Here is a 23,344-nt window from a genome sequence, read left to right on the forward strand (position 1 = left end):
CACACTTTTTCCCCTCCAAAAATGAAGGGGAAATGTGTGTGCGTCCTATGGGGAAAATGCAGGCTTTCGCTGAAGCCTGGAGAGTGAGAGGGGTCGGTGCGCATCGACCCCTCTTGCTCTCCAGGCTTCAGGAAGCTCTGCGCAGCCATCCAGAGCCCGGCGCGAAGTTGCGCTGGGCTCCCGAGGGCTGCGCGGAGGTGCCTGCATTCCGAAGCCTGGGACGCGCTGAAGAGCGCGCCCGGGCTTCGCGCACCTCTCCGCAAGCCTGGGGAGACCAGCGTGACTTTGCGCCGGGCTCCCTAGGCTTGCGGATAGCAGGCTGTTCTGGGGGCTGGGGTCGGGGGAAGCTCGGGCTTCCCCCGCGCCAGCCCCACGCCTGGGGGGGGAAATAACATTTTTTTTCTTTATTTCCCCCCCAAAAAACCTAGGTGCGTCCTATGGGGCGGTGCGCCCTATGGGGCGAAAAATATGGTATTTTCCTAAAATATTGCTGCTGCAACATTGCAGTAAAGGGGTGCAATATTGCAACTACAATGCCTACACTTCAGGAGGGAACTATATGGCAGGCGAGAAATGGGAGAGTTAAAGATTGCTTCCCTCCCCTTTCTGCTGCTGGAAGTCTTCCATCAGTGGAACAGGATCACTGGATACAACCATTCACAGCTGATGGGGTGCATGAGGTTCCCTTGCACAAAAATGGCTTTTCTGGTTCCACAGAGGAAGCTGCCTTCTACTGTCCACAGTCGGGGGTAGTTGCTGTGCAGGGTTTCAGGCAAGGGTCTCCTAGCATTAGCTGGTGACGCCAGGGATTGAGCTCGGAAACATTTGATTGCAACTCACATCCTCTGCCAGGGAGCCATGGCGCTTCTGCAGGTTTTTGGATGCAATTTTTCTGAGAACCAAAGTGGTGGCAGCTGTTTCTGCACAGCTGGATCTCAGAATGACTCTTAGGGAGAAGCCAGGTGGGTCACACTTCTTACTTTTTAAAGCACATTTCCACTCTCATACTTTCATGTGGCTCAGCTCATAGAACCATAGAATTGTAGAGTCGCTTCCTTCCTTGTGAGCTGGGCAAATGAGAGGAAGACCAGCCCAGATAAACCTAGTGACTTCACAGCTAAACAGTTATTGAAGCCCAAGTCATCCCAAAGTCCTACACTCCATCTGATACACCTCACTGGATCGTGATATGATTCCTTGCCACATCAGAGTTGTCTCCACTATGTTATCCATGTGGATCTTCTCAAGGTAGTGGTAGGGATTCTAGCTACATCCAAGTGACTATGGCAACGTATGACTCTCCCCAATGATAGGAACCAAGCAAGCAGAGTCAGAACATTACAATTTGATAAGGTTTACACATTTCAAATGGTTTTTTTGTGGAACAATGCTTGCCAACTTTCTCCCGTGTTTTTCCTGTTTTCCAGGCGATGCACTTTCAAGGCAAACTGAAATTTCTCTTTGGGCAGAAAAAGAAGTCATCCTCAGGAGCAATATTACACCCTCAGCTGTCCTTATTCTGCATAGTGGTGCCACTTCTGCTTCCTTCTGTGGCTGACATGAAGCTAAAAAGCCTTTTTGTGAAATCAAAATGCAGATCTGATCAAGCAGCCACAACAGATGCAAAGCAAGTACAAATGCATCTTGAGACTTCCTGTTAGTATTTGTCATAGCCCCAGACCCTAAGTTCTCAAAGCGCCTGAGCAATAGAAGCTCAGAGCAGGGGGTAGATCCGGTCCACAGCCTGGTGGGGGCAAAGAGGAAGGCAGGTAACAGTTGGTGACGCCAAGGCTAAAAATGGGCAAAGCACTGTAAAGCTACAGTCCTGTGTATGCGCACATAAGAGTAAGGTTCTTTTTTGTCATTGTTTCAGATATATTGAATTTTCTCCTCTGTCTATGCTGAATACTACCACTCAAATCACTTATGATCTGGCAAATGCTGCACTGACAACCTGCCAGTAAATAACGTCAATACAAACGAGTAGCATCTTACATTCCATCAATACTTTTTGTCCTGTAATGGGATAAAGGGACATGCCCAAACATATAATGGCACTACAGTACTTGAAACCTATTCTGTAGCATTCTAAGAATGATTAATCCAGTCATATGACTTCTGCTACGAACCCAAGTAAGATAATGGATGTATCGATGTGCAAACTCTTTCAATGTAGAATTCAGAAGTTGCTTTGAAGTGCTTTTTTGTGGGATTTACTATGACAGTGGCAGGCATACATATCCATAGTGTAATTTATAAAAACGTTTTGGTTTTATTTAATTTTTGCAGCTCAAAGGCTATTTCTGAACAGTATATGGCTGATCTTCATAGAAGGAATGCTTTCCAAGAAGGTATCATTTTCACCAGTGGTTTTTAAAATCATTATTCTGTATTTATCCATGTAATAACTTTATGTGGTGTTTGCTTGAATTTTTCTTTCAAGGTAAAACTTCCCCAATTTTTTTGCCATTGCTATTGTGGCTGAGGTTGCTGATACATAAATGGATTGCAGCAGCTGTCCTCTTGAAACATTTGCCATTCTTTAGCTGTTTACTAATCCATCTAATGGGGACGCGGGTGGTGCTGTGGTCTAAACCACAGAGCTTAGGGCTTGCCGAACAGAAGGTCGGCAGTTCGAATCCCCGCAATGGGGTGAGCAAGTAGATAAATAGATACTGCTCTGGCAGGAAGGTAAACTGCGTTTCCGTGCGCTGCTCTGGTTCACCAGAAGTGGCTTAGTCATGCTGGCCACATGACCCGGAAGCTGTCTGCGGACAAACGCCAGCTCCCTGGGCCTATAGAGCGAGATGAGCGCGCAACCCCAGAGTCGTCGCGACTGGACCTAACAGTCAGGGGTACCTTTACCTTTTTAATCCATCTAATGCAAGCAGAGACCCATGAGATTTCACACAAATGGTGTTATGGGTTCCACCCCCTCAAGAACTGGAGGGCTGCATTTAGCAGTTCACTGGAGAAAGAGGTTGGGGGTGATCAAGTTTCCTCCCCATCTCTAGTCGCAGATTATGCTTTGTCAGCCTGCCAGGCTTTTTCCTTCAAGTTTCTTTGCTTTATTGACTGGTCTGCAGTGTTTGGGCTTTACTCATTGTGTTTTTTTGCCATTTTAAATTAAAATGTCCCAGAGATATAACAGTAACTTACCCCAAAAATATCTGCCCTAGCTCCCTTGTGAAATTAAAGACTGCCTTTGCACTAGCTAGCTAGAGGTTTGTGTACAGATTTCACACATCTAGGTGTTGCTATCTAGTTATTCCGGCTGGCTGAACAAGCATGTGTAGTGCCGAAACAGTGCTATTGAAAAGGGTTTAAATCGAAGCAGTGTGCTTTCATGCAATGGTTCTCCCGTACAGTGGTACCTCGGGTTAAGTACTTAATTCGTTCCGGAGGTCCGTACTTAACCTGAAACTGTTCTTAATCTGAAGCACCACTTTAGCTAATGGGGCCTCCCACTGCCACCGCACCATTTCTGTTCTCATCCTGAAGCAAAGTTCTTAACCTGAAGCACTGTTTCTGGGTTAGCGGAGTCTGTAACCTGAAGCGTATGTAACCTGAAGCGTATGTAACCTGAGGTACCACTGTATTAGGCAATGACAGACTTCTGTTTTCTCTATCCTGAATGAGTGTTCAGTGCTTCACTGAATAGATAGACTGCATACTTATCAGATGCTAAAGCATTTATAAAGTAGCATACTTAAAGTATTTTCCACCAAAAACATTGTCCCTCAAATTTTATAGGAAAGAATAATAGAGAAAATGGCATTTCTCTGAAGAGACTGCAAGCAAACGAAGACCATTGGGTTTGGATACAGGCCAGTACTCCAGTTCAATACCGAAATGGTTCTTCAGAATATGCCATTGCTCTACAGCAAGCTCCCAAGTAAGTATGCTTAAAACATAAGCATTTCAAAATATAAATATATTGTGTGAGAAATAAGCTAAGAGGAAAGATTGCTTTTTTGTTGTTCTGATTGGTGTAGAAAGTGCAACATTCAGCTAAGGACTCATGGCCAAAGAAATGAATGGAATTAAGGGCACCCCAGTAGCACTTGCTCATGAGCATGGGTGTTTCTGGAGTCAGATGATAATAATTTATTATTTATACCCCGCCCATCTGGCCGGGTTTCCCCAGCCACTGAGTGGGTGACAGGAGCTGGCATGCTGGTTGGACAGTGAGTCTGGGCATGGACCCCTGTGCCATTGCAGCATGGGACTCTGTTTCAAGGGAGTTCTTTAGACCACAATGCTATCCACTCCTCTTGCCTCCTAGCTCCCTTTCTGGTCCCTGTGCCCATCCGTGCCCTATCACCTCTGGCTGGTTTCCAGGTGACACCCCCTCCTCGTGTGGCCCATGGAGGCTGCAGTTCCCATAAGCTCTGACATGCTGTACTTTATACACTAATTTGGAAATACTGTTGCTTACGAGGATAACCTCTAGCATCTCACCAAAAGCATCTGGTGCTGCTTCTACTTGCCTAAACAACTGCTGATTTTTGTTGGATCTACCTTTTGAATTTTTAAACAATTCAGGCACATGGAGGTGAGAGTTGAAGTCAGACCAATATTGCTTGGGTTGGCATGTTTCTAAACACAGTTTAGAATTTTATTCTCACTACCAAGGCCTCCCTCTACTGGTCAATAATGTCAATATTTGTAATCACATCTTTTCTGATCTGCTTGTGGGCAGATGTCTCAGTGGCCATGAGCAAAGCTCTTACTTTTGCAAGTATTCCATACAGTTGGAAGCATGTTTAAAATGTGCTTACCTCCATGTGCTAGAAGACAGGGAGCCAGCCATTTTGTGAATGTTTTTGATTCAATTATTACTTTCGATTTTTTTGGAAGCTATGTATTCCCTTTCTCCCGTGCTGGAGTTCATAGATAGATGATAGATAGATAGATAGATAGATAGATAGATAGATAGATAGATAGATAGATACATGAGCACTCATACAAACTGCTTGTTAGCTGTTTCCTCTCATAACAAGGCTAACTCACCCTCATTTGTTACATACAAGTATTGATGCTGGATCAAGGGTTTAGTTACCAAGGGCAACCAGAGGTTTTGGTCATACACAACGAGGCTTAAAAAAACTTTTTTTTACATACTGTAAGCCCACAACTGGGGACGCGGGTGGCGCTGTGGGTTAAACCACAGAGCCTAGGGCTTGCCGATCAGAAGGTCGGCGGTTCGAATCCCCACAACGGGGTGAGCTCCCATTGCTCGGTCCCAGCTCCTGCCAACCTAGCAGTTCGAAAGCACATCAAAGTGCAAGTAGATAAATAGGTACTGCTCTGGCAGGAAGGTAAATGGCGTTTCCGTGCGCTGCTCTGGTTCGCCAGAAGCGGCTTAGTCATGCTGGCCACATGACCCGGAAGCTGTACGCCGGCTCCCTTGGCCAATAATGAGCGCCGCAACCCCAGAGTTGGCCATGACTGGACCTAATGGTCAGGGGTCCCTTTACCTTTAAGCCCACAACTTATGCATTCAGCTTTATAGGCTTGGGAAAAAAATTTAAAAGGGCCGTGGGCATTGGGGGAGGGGGGGACTTGGGGAATCCCACCTGCCATTCAACCCAGTGTGTTTTCACTATACACGATTTTGACTTTAGGCACACTGGAACGTAATCCCCACATAAATTGTGGGTTTACTGTGTAGGCTTATGAGATCTATAGTCTGACGGTGGTGTCTCAGGAAGAAGCGTGCTCCTGAATACCCACTGCTGGAAATGGCAGGAGGGTGCCAATCAGACATTGCATGCTATATATATTTGACCACCAAACCACACACAGGCATGATTTCTTAAAACTTTATTTTTAAAATTTTAAAACTACAAACATCCATATAGCATGAAAGGCAAAACACAATAAGAAAAGTGGAAAAGGAGAGAGAGAGAATGTTGGGGGAAATAGTTTACACAAGGATATTAAATTAACATCAAAGAGCTATGTAGAGTTATTTTATCTGCTATTCTCTCATTCCTAAAATGACTTATTGGAGAGGTGCTTTCATTCTTGTCAGGAGTGGGCTGATTATCAGTCAATTGGAGATGCATTCTGGTGCTTAACAAATAGATTAGCCAGAGAATTAGGCATAAACAGGCATCTAGAGCTGTTGCTCCTCCCTGACACTGAGAGCAAGTTTACCTCCTATCAATGACAGCCAGCTGCACACACTCTGTCTCGCTTGCCAAAGCCTCATGCTTTGCACAGCCACTTGTAGAGCAAAACATAAGGAGCCAAACTGGACATCTGGGTAACGGTATGGAAATAAATTGTTAATCTCAGTGATAAAACACAGTACATTAAGGGAAGGTCTTCATGCAACCTATAGCTTGTGGGATTTCATTGCTAGAAGATAGGCTGATTTAAGGATAAGGATTTAACATATTCATGGAGGAGACGACTGTCAGTAGCTGTAAGCCCCCATCTCTGTAACTAGAACCCCATGCCAATAAGTTGTATACCTCCAAATGAATAGGGGGTGTTCCTCACCTTCATGCCTTGGCTATGAGCTTCAAGAGTCATGTGACTACAGCTGAAGCAGAATGGGGGATTAGAGAAACTTCTGATCCAGCGGAAATTCTTAAATTAGTGAGAAGCTTTTTGAAACCTTTTTGCTTCTTCAAAATAAATGTAGGTATATTTAAACACTTTTAACTGATAGTTGGATAAAACCCAAAACTTCCCAGTCAAGTTCTACTGTACTTAGAGTAGACACATTGAAATTAAAAGACCTGTTAGTCACGTTTTTTTCTAGTGTTGGAGTCAACCTTTTGCAACTGTGAAACATGCAGGAAAATGTACCGTAAGTTAATATTTAATGGAATAATCCACACACATAAATGAGAGGATACTGCGCAACATACACACTGGTAAATTTATAACATATAATAAACAATAATGCACCATTCAATCAAAATTGAAAAACAGGCAGCTGATAGCAGTGATATGCCAATGAATTCTTGCTCTTCTCCATCACCATATTTCACATGTTGCTGGGGGGGAAAGCTTTTATAAGTTTTTAAAAATATATTTTTTCTACCTTTATTGAAAGGGAAGACTGTCATCAGAAGATAGCAAGCAGCACCGCAAACACAAAAAGGAACAGGGAAAACCTTGTACAGATGAAGTATAGTAAGTGGGCCCCAAGGAAAAAAGAGCAGGACAGCATAAAAGTCAAGTTTGAACCTTGTACGGATGACGAAGAATGTTTTATTCAGCAAGAACTTGTCGGTCCTACTGCATCGCTATTCGGTACTCAATACAGTAACAACAGAAATGGCATTTCGACTTCAGTGAATCCATCAAATTACTGTTCTAGAAGTCAGCGTAATGAGACTACATGTTCAAGCAAAACTCCTAGACCGTTCTACAATAGAGACCAACGGCTCTTTAGTTTATCATCAACCTGTCCTTCTCCCTGGGGTGGCACAGAAAATTGCCAGCCTCATCCAAGCTTGCAGCAGTACACAACACAAAGTTATTCTGGAGAATACATGAAGTTACAATGTCCATTAGTATCCTCAGAAACTCCGTACAACACGGGGTTGGCTCATAACATCAAAACTGAATATGATTCAGATTCTGAAAATATAGATGCTGTTTCAGCAAGTCGGGTCTGGATTGGTGAAAACAGCACAAGGAAAAAGCAAGCGATCCGTTTTCCTACTAGAGTTCACCTCAAAACAGAACTGGACCTCAGTGAGCATCTGTCTCCTTGCCAAACCCCAAAGCAGTGTGTTTATCCGCCGTATAACTGGCAACACATTGTGATGAACCATCCCAGCCTCAGCAGAAGTGGACCTGGCAAAGGAGTTCACAGCAAGGAGATAGTTCCTCTGAGCTCCCAAAACTCAGTCTGTGCAGAAGCAGTGGAGGGTGCACAAGACACACATTACTGGAATGAATTTTATAATCCCAGTTTAGTAGAAGAGAGGGGGCTGAATAGGCAAGTTCTGAAGATGCAGTGCGAATTTAAAAACCCCAGCTTTATTCAGACAGTCAAACACGAGCCCTTAGAGTCTTCTCGCATGTCTGGCAGAGTACAAACTACTTTTCCTGAAAGCACATTAACCGGCTCTCAACCTCATAAAATAATGGGATGTGCATTTTCACAACAAATGGTATAGGTGTGCTTCCAAATGTTCACAACTACCTTGTTAGTGCAGAGATGGGACGAAAGAGGAAGTTTCTCATTAATAGGGCACTCCCCGTTACAGGGATTTAAGGATCTATTTGACATTGTTTTGGGGCAACACAGTGTCCTAGCCATGGTTAGCCCTCCTTAACTTAAGGATAGTGTGTGATAGGTACCCATATATATAGTACCAAACATCCACAAAACATGACAGAGAAGTGGCCTTAATATTCATAAAAGCACTGTACAATATTATTGCAGACAATTCCCTACTGAAATTGAAGGCCAATTTAAATGTCTGTTTTAAGAAAAAGAAACTGTTTGCATAAAACAACATAGCATGTTAATTTCTCTCTGCTGGTAGTTCTTTAGCTCCCAGGTAGTTCAAACATCTCTCTTGTGCTATTCAAAAATAAAAAATTAGTTCCATATGAACAACAGGGATGCAAAAGGCATACTTCTCCATTTCCAGTCTTTTAGGCTCCAAGCAGGAGAAGTTAAAAAAGAGAGAAGGTGGGTATCAGAAGAAACAGAGTCTCTATGGACACAAAGTAGGGGATTACTGCAATCCTAACTGGAGATGGGGCATAAGAGTAGGGAAGATCCCTAACCTGCCTGGACCAGCTTTTATGGCTGCTGAGGATGTTTGGCTATTATTGTTGCCTTTTACTAAATTGTAATTTGTGTCTGGAACCCCTGATCCTACAGATCAACATATTGCAGTGGCATAAATGGTGATTAGCACTGTTTCTACGCATGCTGCTCAGGAAACCCCAGTTTATTTCCTTCCAGTTGGAAGTGCCTGGTGCTTCGATGAATCATGAGGGCAGGTGTTAAGTCCAACTGTTAGCGCTGCTTCAGTTTGTTGGAGTATGCAACCAGCAGACAAAGTTGGGCTCTGGGGGTGGGGCGTGAACGATAATACAGAACTGTAAAACATGATTTAACTTGAATATCTCCTTGCTTGCATTTGTATTGTAATGCTTTGCTTTCCAGTCATATTTTATATGGAATATACAATTGCATCTCTGCAAAGCTTCTAATGGGCAACGTACATTGAATTTAATTAGGTCACTGTTTTGTTTTTTGTTTTATAAACCCAAATACTAACACTGGATATTTAACCTAGTCATTCATGTGTCCTGTTGCCTTCCTGAACAAAAAAATATGCTACTAATTTACAGCGTAATCTGATCCATATCTATTCAGAATATTGAGTTCAATGCGTGATGTTCAACTAAGTTTTACTGAGAGTAGATCGATCATAATTAATGAACATGATTAAGTTAGGTCCATTAATTTCAACAAGTCTACTCTCAGTAAAACTTAGTTGAATACCAGCTAATGAGACTTATTCCTTAGGGAGAATCATAATCAAATGTTCACATTCTCTATCAAGAGAATAATGACTTTCATGTTCCCGAAATGTATTAATAGGGGAGAAATTATAGACCATTTTTCACTATGAAGACAATTTCACTACCAAATGAAAATAAGTAGCAGCTGTTTATTTGAAGGAGCACAGACTTACAATGCACAACGTAAAGTGATCAACTAATATTTTAGCTTAATCATGCTCACTGTTCATAAAATATATTATCCGGTTGCTCTATGATCTTCATATCTTTAGCATCATTTTTAAGTGATTAAACAGTATTAATACAAATAGAAAAAGTTTGCAAAATAACTGTTTCTGAATAAAGTTTCTATGCTTGGTTTTTATCCTTTAAAATGTTGGTTTGCACATGTAAAAATAGATTATGTGATTTACATATATTACCTCAAATGTCTAATTTGAGTTATTGAACTGATCAGCAAAGGTAAAAGAGGAAGCAACAAAAATATACTTTGTACTACTATTTTAAGACACTATATTTCTAATTTATTCTATAATATCAGTCCTAGTAGCCTGAAAATATATCAAGCTGAGGCTAAGTAGAATAAATTCCTTATTTTGGTATATTCCTCTGGAAAGGAAAAAAGTATGCTCAAAATTACAGCATCCTGTCTGCTTGACAAAATAGTAGCACTATTGAGAGCCTTTTTGTAAAGGTTTATTACTCTTACAATCTTAAATAATATTACTTACATTTATAATTGGTTGCTGCCTAAAATGTAAAATCCAGCATTTGTTAATAAATATTCTATATTTAAGTGTGGAATTTGTAATATTGTTCAGTATCGCCTAACGTGTGAAGATTCTTGTTCAGTGGTACCTCGGTTTTCGAACAGCTTAGTTCACAAACAACTTGGAACCCGAATGCTGCAAAACCGGAAGTAGGTGTTCCATGGCTTTGAAAGAGGATTAGGCGACTGAACAGAGGAGAGGGCAGTCAAAGGCTGCTAGTCCTGATGGAGACAACATGCTTCAGAAAAGCCGTTGCAGGAAGTCCCAGGTGGGCAGAGAGCTCTTGCGCTCGAATCCTGCTTGTGGCTTCCCCACTGGTATCTGGGTGGCCCCTGGGAGAAGAGGAGGCTGGACCAGGTGAGCCCTTGGCCTGATCCTGCTGGCCCTTCTTGTGTGTTTCCTAAGCCCCCCTCCTTCCCCCTGTTCCATTACCTCTGAGACAAGAAGACTTCGTCTGGGCTCCAGTCCCTCCTGGGATGCAGCGGCTGCCAGGCTGAGTCTTTCCCTCCCTGCAAAGGAAACAGACATCAGCAGGCGCCTGGCTCCCAGTCTGGGGCAGGAGGGGGGGCCTGGGAAGGGGCATTTCCTCCTACCTGATCTTATTAGCTGCCCCACCCTGAACTCCTCCGTACGGGAGTCTGGGCTCCGTCCCGGCCGGCCTGGCACAGAGGCAGCAGCGAAAGTCTCCCCCGGCTCCGGAATAACTCTTGAGGTGCTTTTAATGGGAGGAAACTTTGGCTGCTGCTTCTGCGCCAAGCAGGGCTGGGAAGGAGCCATGCCTGCATGGAGAAGCGATTTCGTGGTCCTGAGTGGCGGTTCTCAAATCAGTCTTATTAATGTAAGCCTTTTTTCAGAAATGCCTCTACAGCATAAACACGTATACTCAACTTGTAAGGTGTTCTCTCCGCTCCATGCAAAATTTCCCTTCCTCTTACCTGTTCTATTTATATGGTGGCTTTAGCTTGTACTGCTGCCCTCCTCCCTAGCCCTGTTTGCTCAGGTTGGCGCCACAACCTCCTGGCACATGTGGAGAATGGATTCCCCATGGAATTAACATACCACAATTTCCAAAATGCCATTTTTATACATGGTGGCCTTCGCTTCTTCACGGCACCACAGCAGCCTCTGTGCCCTGCCTGTCTTAGGGCCGGGATGACAGAAAGGAAAATGAAAACAGAGGCCCCCTATTGTCACAGAGGTTCCATATGGGACATGCCAGGTGTTATGTACTGAAGTTCTCACCCTGGGCCAGCAGGGGGATACTGTAGATAGTTTTCACTCAGGTCCACGTCAGTTATTTTAGGCGGGAAACCCTGGGTTGTTGTTGCTACAATGTTGACAACCAGCTGCCTATAAAAGCAGGCCGGTTGAGCTGTTTGCTGTTCAGTTCTGTCCAGCTTACAATAAAGAGCTGCTCTGGAGAAATCACTGTGTCGTCTGCTATGTTTGCCCACAACTTAACACTGGCGACGAGGATGGGATCGATGGATATCAGAGCACAGCCAGATGCAGCCACCCTCTGAGCAGAGCTGAATCACTGAGCTGAATCACTGAGCGAAATCACTGAACAGAACCAATTCAGAGCTGACTGTTCTGGCTAGAGCACGGTGTTCCATCCATCGCCCTTCACGCTGGCATCGAAATCATGGCTTCACTTGTGCCTCTACCGCCGTTTGCGCCAGCCTCTGAATCATGGGACTCCTACCTCGCTCGGTTCGACTGCTACCTCCAAGCCAACGAGCTGACGCAAGTATCACAGGAGCGTAAGCGGGGCCTATTCCTCAGCCTCTGTGGGCCTGAGGTGTTTGAGATGGCCCGAGCATTGGTTGCGCCTGAAGCAGTCCAGGCAACACCGTGGGACACGATCCAAGAGAAGCTCCGAAACCACTACGCACCAAAGCCGTCCAAGATTGCTGCCCGCCATGCGTTCTACCACCGGAACCAGGCAGAGGGGGAGTCAATCAACAACAACTACACCACCGCCCTGCGACAGACTGCAATGCACTGCGAGTTCCGAGACTTAGACGATGCCCTGATGGATCGAATCGTCTGCGGGGTCCAGGACATCCATCTGCAACGGCGTCTCCTCGCCAAGCCAGACCTCACGCTACAGAAAGCCATTGAGGAGGCTGTGGCCTCGGAAGCCCAGGAGATCCGCAAGTCCAGCAGCCCGCGTCTTGCTAGGAAGCCAGTTCCAGTGCATCATGAAGAGGCCAGCAGTGATGAGGCATCCTCCAGTGAAGATGATAACGTGCACCAGACAAAGCGGGAGCGCAGGAAGTTCCAACAGAAGTCTAAGGGCCAAGCGGAATGTGCCGGCTGCGGAGGCAACCATTCCCGTGCCAAGTGTCGATTCAGAGACGCCATCTGTAGGAAGTGTTCCAGAAGGGGCCACATCGCTAAGGTCTGCCGATCGGCTCCGTCTGACACCCCCCCTTCACCGACTCACAAGTCCAAGTCTTCACTCCAGTCTGCCAAGGAAAGCTGTTTCGCTCTCACCAACTGCCGCTGCCCGTCTGGAACCACGATTGGCCAAACCGACTCGCCTACGCGACGCAAGCTGAACGTCACGGTGCTCATTGAAGGAGCTCCATGTGACATGGAGATCGACACCGGGTCTGCCCTGTCCATCGTGTCTTGGAGCACCATCAAAAGACTGGTACCCAGAGTGTCCAAAAGGCAACTCGACTCTCACCGTGTACACCTGAGAGACTACCAGGGAAACGACATTCCCGTGGTAGGCGTTGGCCGGTTCCGGATCGCCTTCAAGGATTTTTCGGGCCTACTCCGACTGGTGGTGGTAGGTCAGCGGCCAAGCCTCCTAGGGCTAGACTGGTTTGATGCCCTCAGCCTGGAAGTCACCGGCATCAACTGCATCTCTAACGCAGAGACTGAGGGTCTGGTCAAAGACTTTGCCGAGGTTTTTGACGGCACTTTGGGGCAATATACAGGTACGCCCATCTCCTTTAGCCTTGATCCACAAGTCGCCCCCATCAAGCTAAAGCCACGCCGGGTTCCCTTTGCTCTCAAGGCTAAGGTGGATGAACAACTGGACAAGCTGATCGCCCAAGGAGTTTTGGAGCCGGTTGACCACGCCAAGTGGGAAACCCCCATTGTCACGCCTGTCAAGCCAGACGGGTCGGTGAGAATCTGCGCTGACTACAAGTGCACGATCAACAAGGCACTTCAGCAGCACGCTTATCCGGTTCCTGTTGTCCAACACCTGCTGCATTCCCTGGGTGAGGGTAAGGTCTTCGCTAAGCTGGACCTTGCCCAAGCCTATCAACAACTGCCCGTCGATGATGCCACTGCTGAAGCCCAGACGATCGTCACCCACCGAGGGGCCTTCTGTTGCCGGCAGTTGCAGTTCAGGGTGAGTGTGGCTCCTGGCATCTTCCAAAGCCTTATGGAGTGTCTCCTGCAAGGGCTTCCGGGCGTGGTACCATATTTTGATGACGTCTTGGTGCCCACAGACTCACACCAGCAGCTGTTCGAGCGCCTCTGTGCCGTGCTGACCAGGTTCCAAGAGGCCGGGCTCAAGGTAAAGAGGGAGAAGTGCCAGATCGCCGTTCCACAGGTAGAGTTCCTGGGCTATCTTATCGACGCCTCCGGCCTTCACCCGACCACATCCAAGATCCGCGCTATCCAGCAGGCCCCCATCCCAAAGAACAAGACGGAGTTGCAGGCGTTCCTGGGGCTGCTGAACTTTTATAACATGTTCCTGCCCCACAAAGCCACAGTGGCTGAGCCTCTTCACCGACTCCTCAGCACAAAGACGCCTTGGTCCTGGGGTCATCGGGAGACAGCGGCCTTCAACGCGGTCAAGGCTCTCCTTTCATCGGACAGTGTGCTGGTACAGTACAGTGAAGCCAGGCTTCTGGTCCTTGCCTGTGACGCCTCACCTTTTGGCATCGGCGCTGTCCTTAGTCATCGTTTTCCAGACGGAAGAGAAGCACCACTCGCCTACTTTTCCAGGACGCTATCTCCAACGGAACGGAATTACAGCCAGCTCAACAAGGAGGCACTGGCACTTGTGGCTGGAGTGAAGAGGTTCCATGAATACCTCTATGGCAGGACTTTTGACCTCATCACTGACCACAAGCCGCTCCTGGGCCTCCTCGCCGGTGATCGTCCAACTCCACCGGTCTTCTCACCGCGCATGCTGCGATGGACTGTTTTCCTGGCTGCCTACCACTACCGGCTCGTCCATCGCCCGGGGAAATCGATGGGCCATGCCGACGCCCTCAGCCGTTGCCCTCTTCCGGTGTTTGTGGAAGACCCGGCTCCAGCTTCATCGCTCCTCCTGATTGAGGATCTTCGAGCAGCGCCTGTATCGGCTGCCACTGTGGCCTCCGTATCTGCCCAGGATCGCACCATCAGCCGTGTGCTCAACTGGGTGTGGAGGGGGTGGCCACAAGGACCTTTTGCATCGGAGTTCCAGCCCTTCGCAACCAGACAACATGAACTCTCGGCTCATCGCAGCTGTCTGCTGTGGGGAGACCGCGTCGTGATTCCCCAAAGACTCCGTCAATGCGTCCTGGAGGCTCTGCACGTTGGCCACCCGGGAATTGTCAAATGAAGGCGTTGGCTCGGTGTTACGTCTGGTGGCCTAACATGGACGATGGCATCACTGCCTGGGTGTCCGCCTGTCAAGCGTGCCAAGAATCGAGGCCTGCACCACCGGCAGCTAAGGGACACACCTGGGAGACGCCAAAGACACCCTGGTCGAGGGTGCACATCGATCTGGCCGGCCCCTTTCATGGCCGGATCTTTATGGTAGTGGTGGACGCCTATTCCAAATGGGTGGAGGTGGCCCTGATGCCCTCCACCACTACCGAGGCTGTCATCCGGGTGCTGCGAGGCCTGTTTGCGACGCATGGGTGTCCTGATGTCCTTGTCTCCGACAACGGACCACAGTTCACGTCAGGCACTTTTGAGCGGTATCTTTTGGGACTGGGCATCCGCCATGCCCTGACGGCACCCTTTCATCCATCCAGCAACGGGCAAGCGGAGAGAATGGTGCGCTCGGCAAAAGAGGCACTGGCGTGCCTGGACCGGGGAGACTGGCATGAGCGGGTCGCCGAATACTTGTTCGTGCAACACATCACCCCTCATGCGGCCACAGGACGGAGTCCTGAACTGCTTATGGGCCACCGCCTCAGGTCACCACTCGACCGGCTGCACCCGGACTTTGCCGTGGCCGAACCCCCAGGCTGTGCCAACGCGCCACGGTCATTTGTTCCAGGAAACCAGGTCTTTGCCCGGAACTATGTGGGGGACATTCCTTGGGTGCCAGCCACAGTAGTGGGAGTCACTGGACCTCGCTCGTACCAGGTGGCACTCGAAGACGGACGCTTGTGGCGCCGGCACATAGACCAGCTTAGGCGCAGGGTTGGGGACTTGGACACTACCGTGGTGCCCCCAACTGCGCTTGTGGCTCCAGAAGAGACACTTACAGATGGCGAGGCTCCACCTACACCTCCCTCGCAAACTGCCAGCGTGGAGCCGAACCAAGCCGCTTCAGAGGGTCTGCCAGACTTACCACAGACTCAGACCACTCCACTTGCGGAGGCTCCACCCACAGCAGCGGATCCAGGGGATTTGGTTTCAACGCCACCTAGGGTCGCACCACAGCCTCAGCAAGAATTGTGTGGCTCCCCGGACTTGGCTACCAGTCCCCGGCGGTCTGGCAGTTTCCAAGCGCCCAGCTTATTTAAAGGACTATGTTGTTGGACATGTATCACTGTTGGTCTAAGTATGGGAAATGTAACCGATATGCTTTTGTGCCTGATTGAACCATTACGTGTAGTGCTGTATATAAGGAAACCATTACGATTGTAACTAATGCCTTATCTCGGTGGGGAGGGGTGTTATGTACTGAAGTTCTCACCCTGGGCCAGCAGGGGGATACTGTAGATAGTTTTCACTCAGGTCCACATCAGTTATTTTAGGCGGGAAACCCTGGGTTGTTGTTGCTACAATGTTGACAGCCGGCTGCCTATAAAAGCCGGCCGGCTGAGCTGTTTGCTTTTCAGTTCTGTCCAGCTTACAATAAAGAGCTGCTCTGGAGAAATCACTGTGTCGTCTGCTATGTTTGCCCACAACATAACACCAGGGAACCCAGAAGTCTAAACTGACGGATCCTGGCTTATGTCTTTCCGCAGGACTCCAGGACCATCCTGGACCCTCAGCCTTTCGCTGTTGCTTCCTTGCGTCAAATTAAGGAGTCTAAGGAACCTCTTTGTAAAGGGTCAAATGCAGTGATGGTGTAAACAAATAATACAAAATAAATCTCACTATGTTTCTGCATCGTGCAGGCTAACACCCGCTAGAGACCTTAAAACCATAGGCTGTGTACCCACCATACCTTAGGGGCTCATCCCCACTTCTCCTTGGGTTGTGTACCCAGCAAGCTCAGGTGTGTTAACAGATTTGCTCTTTGCTAGACCCCCCGGCCTGGTTTGCAAAAGTCAGCCCAGGAATTCCTTGTCTGACACCGTTCTGCAGCCTGTACTTTCATTGAAATCCCAATTAATCAAAATTCTACCGTTTTATCTATTTCAAGGGTTCGGGGGATGGGTCTCCTGCAAATGTTTAACAGTATTTTTCCTGCACAGTTTTTAATGCCACTACTGCTTTGAACCGATGCATGGTTATAAAGTAAGTAAAGCTTATTTTTAAAGTTCCCATGTTGATGCCTGATTCTTTCTTAAGTGGGGCAATGGGGGCGAAGGCAGCTAGCTTCATAGCTGGACTTGCTCAAAACAAGGTTTTGCAGCCTGATTCCTATCCTTTTAAGTTTGCTGTCAAGGATGGGATTTTAAAACTCTGTTTTTTAAGGACCAGGTGGCAACCCTTCTTCAGGTATACAGGACCCACACTGTGAATGGTGCTCGCAAATGTACTGGGAGCCATCATAGATCCTTTAGGACTGGTGTTATATGGTCCTGGCAGCTGCTCCTAAGTTTTTAGTTTTGCTGTCAAAGAGAGGGATTTAAAACTATTCATCTCACATTTGTGGGTATATGGAGGGATAAATTTCAATTATCGTATACTCTCCTTCCTGTTAAAACCCATCCCACACAGAGGCAAGATCCTGAAACTCTGGGAAATTCTCTTTAAAATGGTCTGCAACATATTTAGGAAATGTAGGTTGACATTTGAATGGAATTACCCCATGACCTCAAGGTGTGATGTGTACGCAGCCTTAGAGTTAAGAAAATAGAGGCAGGGAAAGGCCATGTGGTTCAACCTTGTAAGCAACCAGATATTCACAACAGAAAATATAATCTGGACCACAGCTGAGAACCTGCCAAGCTGACAACATCTGTGGACAAGTCAAACCAGGGAGCCAAGCCACATGTACCTGTAACAGGTAACAACAACAACAACAACAACAACAACAACAATAATAAAAAATAATTCTTTGCCACTCATCTCCTCTGGGGCTCCTACCTTCAGAGTTCCTTCTCATTATCACTTGTCTCAGCAAGTCTCTCACCATCATCTGACAGGCATCCCTCTTGCAGGCCACTGTAAGGCTTGCTTGCAAAGCAGCACTTTGTGACATCAGCTAGCAAACAGGGGCCAGGCTGCTGGGTTGCCAGGCAGCTGAATTAATAAAAATAAAATGGGAGGGGGGTTTCAAAGCGTGCTGGGATGAGGCCACCGTGGGTCAGGCCAGAGGGTGCTGTTGGGGTGTGTGGTTGTGCCTCCCCTTGTTCTGCATCTTGCTCCTCTGCCCGTTCCTTTAGCTACTTGATGGAATCATAGTATGGTAGATTTGGAAGAGACCCCAGGGGTCATCTAGTCCAACCCTAACTATGTCAGGATCCTGCCCACAGCCAGCCCTGGCTGGGCTCCAAACTCCGACCCTCTTCTTACCAGCCAGATGCACTGACCCCTTACAATTCTGCCTGGGGTGGAGAAAGGGGACAGAGAACCATTTTGCTCTCTCTCTCAGAACATGGATATGAGAGCCACACCATGCAGCCTTCTCAATATCTCAAGGACTGTCACAGGGAGGAAGCTTGTTTTCTCCTGCTCCAGTGGCCCTCAGGACCTGAAGCCATGGCTTCAAGCTACAAGAAAGGGGACTCCGACTCAACTTCAGGAAGAACTTTCTGACAGCAAGAGCTGTTTGACAGTGGGAAGAAATCCCTCGGAAGGCGGTAGACTCTCCTTCCTTGGAGGTTTTTCAGCAGAGGTGAGATGGTCATCTGCCATGGATGCTACAATTCCCAGGATCATTTAGGGGAAGACACCTGCTTTTTAGAACAGAGGAGAACCTGCAGCTCACTTTCCCTAATTTCCTAGGAAGCAGGAACTGGAAGCTTTTGTGCTTCTAATAGGATGACTTGACAGAGCAGGATGTATAAAATATTGCTTCAAAAGTTGGAACTGTTGTAGCTTTAAAGAGTACAGCAGAGTCCTTGCAAGAGGGACTTCTCCACAGCAGGGCAACCAGCCTTCCCAAGTTGGATTCCAGAATTCTGGTTGAGAGTAATGATCGCCCTCATTTGACAGTGGCCAAAAAGGAACAGAGACACAGAGAGGGACTGTGAGTCTCCTATGGAGGCCAGGGAATGTGGCAGTCCCATGCCCAGCGAAGAGGGGCTCTGCCAGCTGCCCAGGAACAGGACCCCCCCCCAACTGTGAACCTGCTTCTTCAGAGGGAGTACAACTCTAGCCACAGCAGACATTTGTCACCATGATAGACAGGAAATCAGCCCTGAGTGCTCACTGGAAGGACAGATCGTGAAGAAGAAGAAGAAGAAGAGTTTGGATTTGATATCCCGCCTTTCACTCCCTTTAAGGAGTCTCAAAGCGGCTAACATTCTCCTTTCCCTTCCTCCCCCACAACAAACACTCTGTGAGGTGAGTGGGGCTGAGAGACTTCAGAGAAGTGTCACCCAGTGTCACTGGCCCAAGGTCACCCAGCAGCTGCATGTGGAGGAGCGGAGACGCGAACCCGGTTCACCAGATTACGAGCCTACTGCTCTTAACCACTACACCACACTGGCTCTCCAAGCTGAGGCTCCAAGACTTTGGCCACCTCATGAGAAGAGAAGACTCCCTGGAAAAGACCCTGATGTTGAGAAAGATGGAGGGCACAAGGAGAAGGGGACGACAGAGGAAGACAAGGTGGTTGGACAGTGTTCTTGAAGCTACCAGCGTGAGTTTGACCAAACTGCCGGAGGCAGTGGAAGACAGGAGTGCCTGGCGTGCTCTGGTCCAGGGGGTCACGAAGAGTCGGACACGACTAAACAACATCATTCAGGCCTTGGCGAATGAGAATGAATGTGGCCGCCTGCCCTGCAGCACCTTGCGAAGGGGCAGTGCTGAGGGCACGGCAGGAGTGGGGTCTTTGGCAACGCTCCGCTGAGCTCCGTCCGCGGGACAAGAGGGCTTGTTCCCTGCGCAGCAATGGGAGACCTTCAGTAGGGGCCCGTTCCTTGGGTAGCGGCCTTCCGAAGTTGTTGCCTCGCGTAGTTATGTGGGAGACTTTAGCGCTGAGGCGAATTCACTCTGGACCTGGTTCATGGCCACTTCACCGTCTTGCTGGTTTCCCCCCAGGCGCTGAGCCCAGTCCTTGAAGACACGCAATGGCTCGTGTTTGTGGCAAATCGAGGAGAGCGCCTCTCGCTTCATTGCTGGGCCCTATGCTGCCTGCTTGCATGCCCGGGTGTGCTATCGTTGCAGCATTTGGTCAAACTGCGTTGTTTTGGTGCCACCCTGTGGTCTCCTCACGTCTGCAGCCAACATTAACCACTTCTGTTGTTGTTCAGACCAGGCTTGGCCTTCACCTCCTTTCAGCCCCGGTATCCTCTTTTACCATTTCCTGTACATGCCACCTCTTCTTCCCACTTTAAAATGCTCCTCAAATTATACATTTTCTGTGAAACTTTTACCTTAGTCCTACATACATAAACCAAACTTGAATATGTGTAGCTGTTACCATTATTTACCCCTTTTCTTCTCTCAGTCAAGACTTAGATTATAGGCTCTTTGGAACAGAGACTGGTTTTTCTGCTGTTTTACTCTGTAAAGTGCTGTGTCTATATAAGTCATAAAGAATAGCAATCTGCTACCCTCAAGCTTTTGATTTTTGTAAAAAAATACATTAACAGGATTAAACTGAATAACAGTCCTTTAAAGCAGCCCTTTGAACAAAGCACTTTCTGCAAAATGAGCACCCACAGTGAAGAGTTCACCAAACTACAGTCTGAAGAAATTTCCAAACCAGAATCTGAGAAACAGTTAAGATATATTATTGTGAGGTGAGTATTTCTGTTGGTAATCTTTCTACTAGCATTAGTATTATAATGTTCAGGTTTTGGTAAAAAAAGAAAAGAAAAAAAAAGCACATTGAAAAGCTCAATCTAAACAATAAAGCCTGTCATTTAAAACTTATAATTAATTCTCTATTTCATTAATGAAGTGTCAAATTTGTTTATGCAGCCATTAACAGATTCTAGAAAAGATACCTGAGATGGAGGCCAGGTCATACTTGTTCAGCCATAGCAACAACCCCCAAATTTCGACTTGCAATTCCACCACTGATAGCACCAGTACAAAAAATGGCAAAGCAGTGTAAACCCAAGAAGACATTTGGAAAATACAAAGATTATCACAGTAGAGATGTCTTCAGTGAAATAATGATGGGCGGAAATACCCCAGGTAATTAGCTCAATTACCAGCATTGGCTGTTTCTCTAGTTGTTCTCCAGATGGGTTTGGCTATAGCTCTTTATAGAGGCAACTGTTATGTACACCACAATCATCCCCCAACCTTGCCACAAAGAGTGTTGCACCACAGATTCAATCCAATCCAAATTCATTTAATCTTAATTCAGATACCATGTATGCTTATGCTTTCATAATCATTTAATCCTGTCTACACTTTGTATGGCAACAGAACTTTTGAATTCAATAGGACTTAGTGCGGTTAGAAAGCTGCTATAAAATCTATGCAGGGAAGCACAGGTTTGCATTTTGTGATTTATCTCAAACCCTAGTTTGGAAAACACCCTGCCAAAATTCTCATGGCTTTGCTTAGAGAAATACAGTCAGAGTCTCTCCTGGGAACCTGCATGTTCTCAAATCATAAGTTTGTATTAGCATTATGTGCAAACCTGCTCTACAGCAGTCATTCCCAAATAGTGCCCTGGGAGTGTTGCTACTATATTTTAAGAATCTATTTTCTTTAGTCTTCTAAAAGTTTGGAAAATGCTGGTCTGGAAAAGTATGATTTGGTGTGTGTGCTTAATAGCAATGGCATTTTGTCATGTTTTTTTAAAAAAAATTTGTAGGAGACAGTAAATGGAATCATGGGTGTCCGTCTAATGGACTTGCACAGTTACAGTCCCTACTGCAGCATGGATCAAGTACTTTGCACACACCTACTGATTTGTACAGCTGTCAAATGAGAGGGGAAGCCTCTTCGTTTGCCATGAGTTCGAATGAACTTGCAACCATGTCTGCCCTTAAGAGTTCATTTGGCAAGATCCATCAGCCAGGCTTAGGTGGTGGAATCAATGAATGGATAAAGCAGTTTCAACCAATCTGCTTCTGCTTATTTCCAGTCAACTCCAGCTGTAGAAAAGCCTTCCTGCTTTACATTAACACAAAACAGTTATACAATATATCACCAACTCAACAGTAGCAAAGTACTTGGTAACAGAATGGCATGTAGTGAAGCAAGACGTTGGGATAGTATGCAAGACTCTTGTGACTCAAGAACATATCCGGATAGCATCATCTCACAGCTTCCTTCAATAAACCACCAAGAGAATTTTCCCTCTTGGTATGGTGATGGGCCTGGGAGTGGTAATCAGATGTCTGTACCTTCTTTTCTTCAGAAAGTGGTGGACCTGGCTGGCCACAACAATTGGGCTTCCAGCAATCAAACTTGGAAGGTGATCTGAGGCCTTATCCATCCTTTGGTGGTGGTAGCTCATCAAACAGCCAAATACACACCTGAATAATGTAATGGGGTGAATGTGGCAGTGACCTTACTGCCAATATCATGAGTCGGTTTCGAGGAAAGGATGCAGTTACATTGACAAGCATGCTTCTACAACTGGTTCCCCATTATCCAGACCTTCAAAGTAAGTGCATGAAGTATATTGCCATATTGTAACTTTATTGGGTTTACACAAAGGAGGCTGAGTATTATCTCCCTTAGAGAAGAACTGTGCCATAAGACAAGAACCAAGAGTTTTGAATGTCAAAGTATGTATCTATGCTTGGAGCTCTTAAGTGTGCGTGCAGTGCAGAAATCATAGATCTGGTTGGAAGAATAGATTTGAAGGGGGGGGAAAGGTGGTCTTAATGGGAGGTGGTTGGCAGTTGGATTCAGCAGTGAAAAAGCAGATGGGGAGGAAAAACTGGTCACATCTTACCATGGCTTAGTATAACATACATGAAGTTCTTCTGTTTACAGTGCTGAACAGAAAAGAGAATTGCCCCAGTTAATGTTTTGGTGGGATTTGCCTCCACTGCTGGACTTAAATGATCCTTGTCCTCTTCCTCCTTTGTGTTTTGTTTCTTTTGGGGGGGGGGAGGGCAGCACTGCCAGTCCCATCTTTGACTGATTTATGTGCCCAACACTTTTGTAAAATTTCAATGTGGTTAGAGGTCCAAACATGTTTAGCATGGCATGTGAACATGGCTGCTATGTTCTACTGTACACAAAAACTGAAGTGGATGTAGTCTTTAAAGGTACATTAAACTGACAATTTTTCTTCTATCCTAGAAATTGATATTCATTCATTAGCTCAAACTCTGAGTGAAATGAATTCGCAATCAACTGAACTGGCAAAGATTGTTTCACCATGAGAAGACATGGCTCAAATCTGTATAGCACCTGAAGCCTGTTCAAGGTAAATATTAAAGTGTTTTCTGATGCATTCCTGAACTGTGGGTAGCTGTTCATATAATTAACAAAAGTACATTCTGGTAAAGCCTTTAAAGTTTCAGCACTTGCTTTTCTGTTTACTCTTACGGTAAACCATGCTTAATGTTAAGCCTTCTCTGACAAATTTACAATTAAAAATTAAA

At 46.5% G+C, this 23,344-nt stretch overlaps 1 protein-coding gene and 1 long non-coding RNA gene across 4 annotated transcripts in view; both read left to right on the forward strand.

The window, feature by feature from the left end:
- Nucleotides 1-10,309, forward strand: part of AHRR (aryl hydrocarbon receptor repressor) — a 47,516-nt gene extending 37,207 nt beyond the window's left edge. Inside the window, exons 8-11 of one of the 2 annotated variants that reach the window (XM_080976719.1) lie at nt 1,428-1,627; nt 2,290-2,351; nt 3,754-3,899; nt 7,073-7,178. In XM_080976719.1, coding sequence (XP_080832845.1) covers nt 1,428-1,627; nt 2,290-2,351; nt 3,754-3,899 — 408 coding nt within the window. In that variant the 3' untranslated portion in view covers nt 7,073-7,178. Of the gene's footprint in view, nt 1-1,427; nt 1,628-2,289; nt 2,352-3,753; nt 3,900-7,072 lie in introns of both variants that reach the window. The other variant, XM_080976718.1, reaches the window with a different exon arrangement.
- Nucleotides 10,310-17,938: 7,629 nt separating this feature from the next.
- On the forward strand, nt 17,939-23,193 carry LOC308460622. 2 transcript variants are annotated; one of them, XR_013978650.1, is made up of 5 exons: nt 17,939-17,981; nt 20,414-20,563; nt 20,745-20,963; nt 22,144-22,392; nt 23,040-23,193. It is a non-coding gene; the product is annotated as an uncharacterized lncRNA (long non-coding RNA). The 2 variants fall into 2 exon arrangements; XR_013978651.1 differs by lacking the exon at nt 17,939-17,981 and having other exon boundaries at nt 19,339-20,563.
- The last annotated feature ends 151 nt before the right edge of the window (nt 23,194-23,344 follow it).

This window comes from Podarcis pityusensis (assembly GCF_964106645.2).
Source record: "Podarcis pityusensis genome assembly, chromosome: 13".
Classification (NCBI taxonomy): Eukaryota; Metazoa; Chordata; class Lepidosauria; order Squamata; family Lacertidae; genus Podarcis; species Podarcis pityusensis.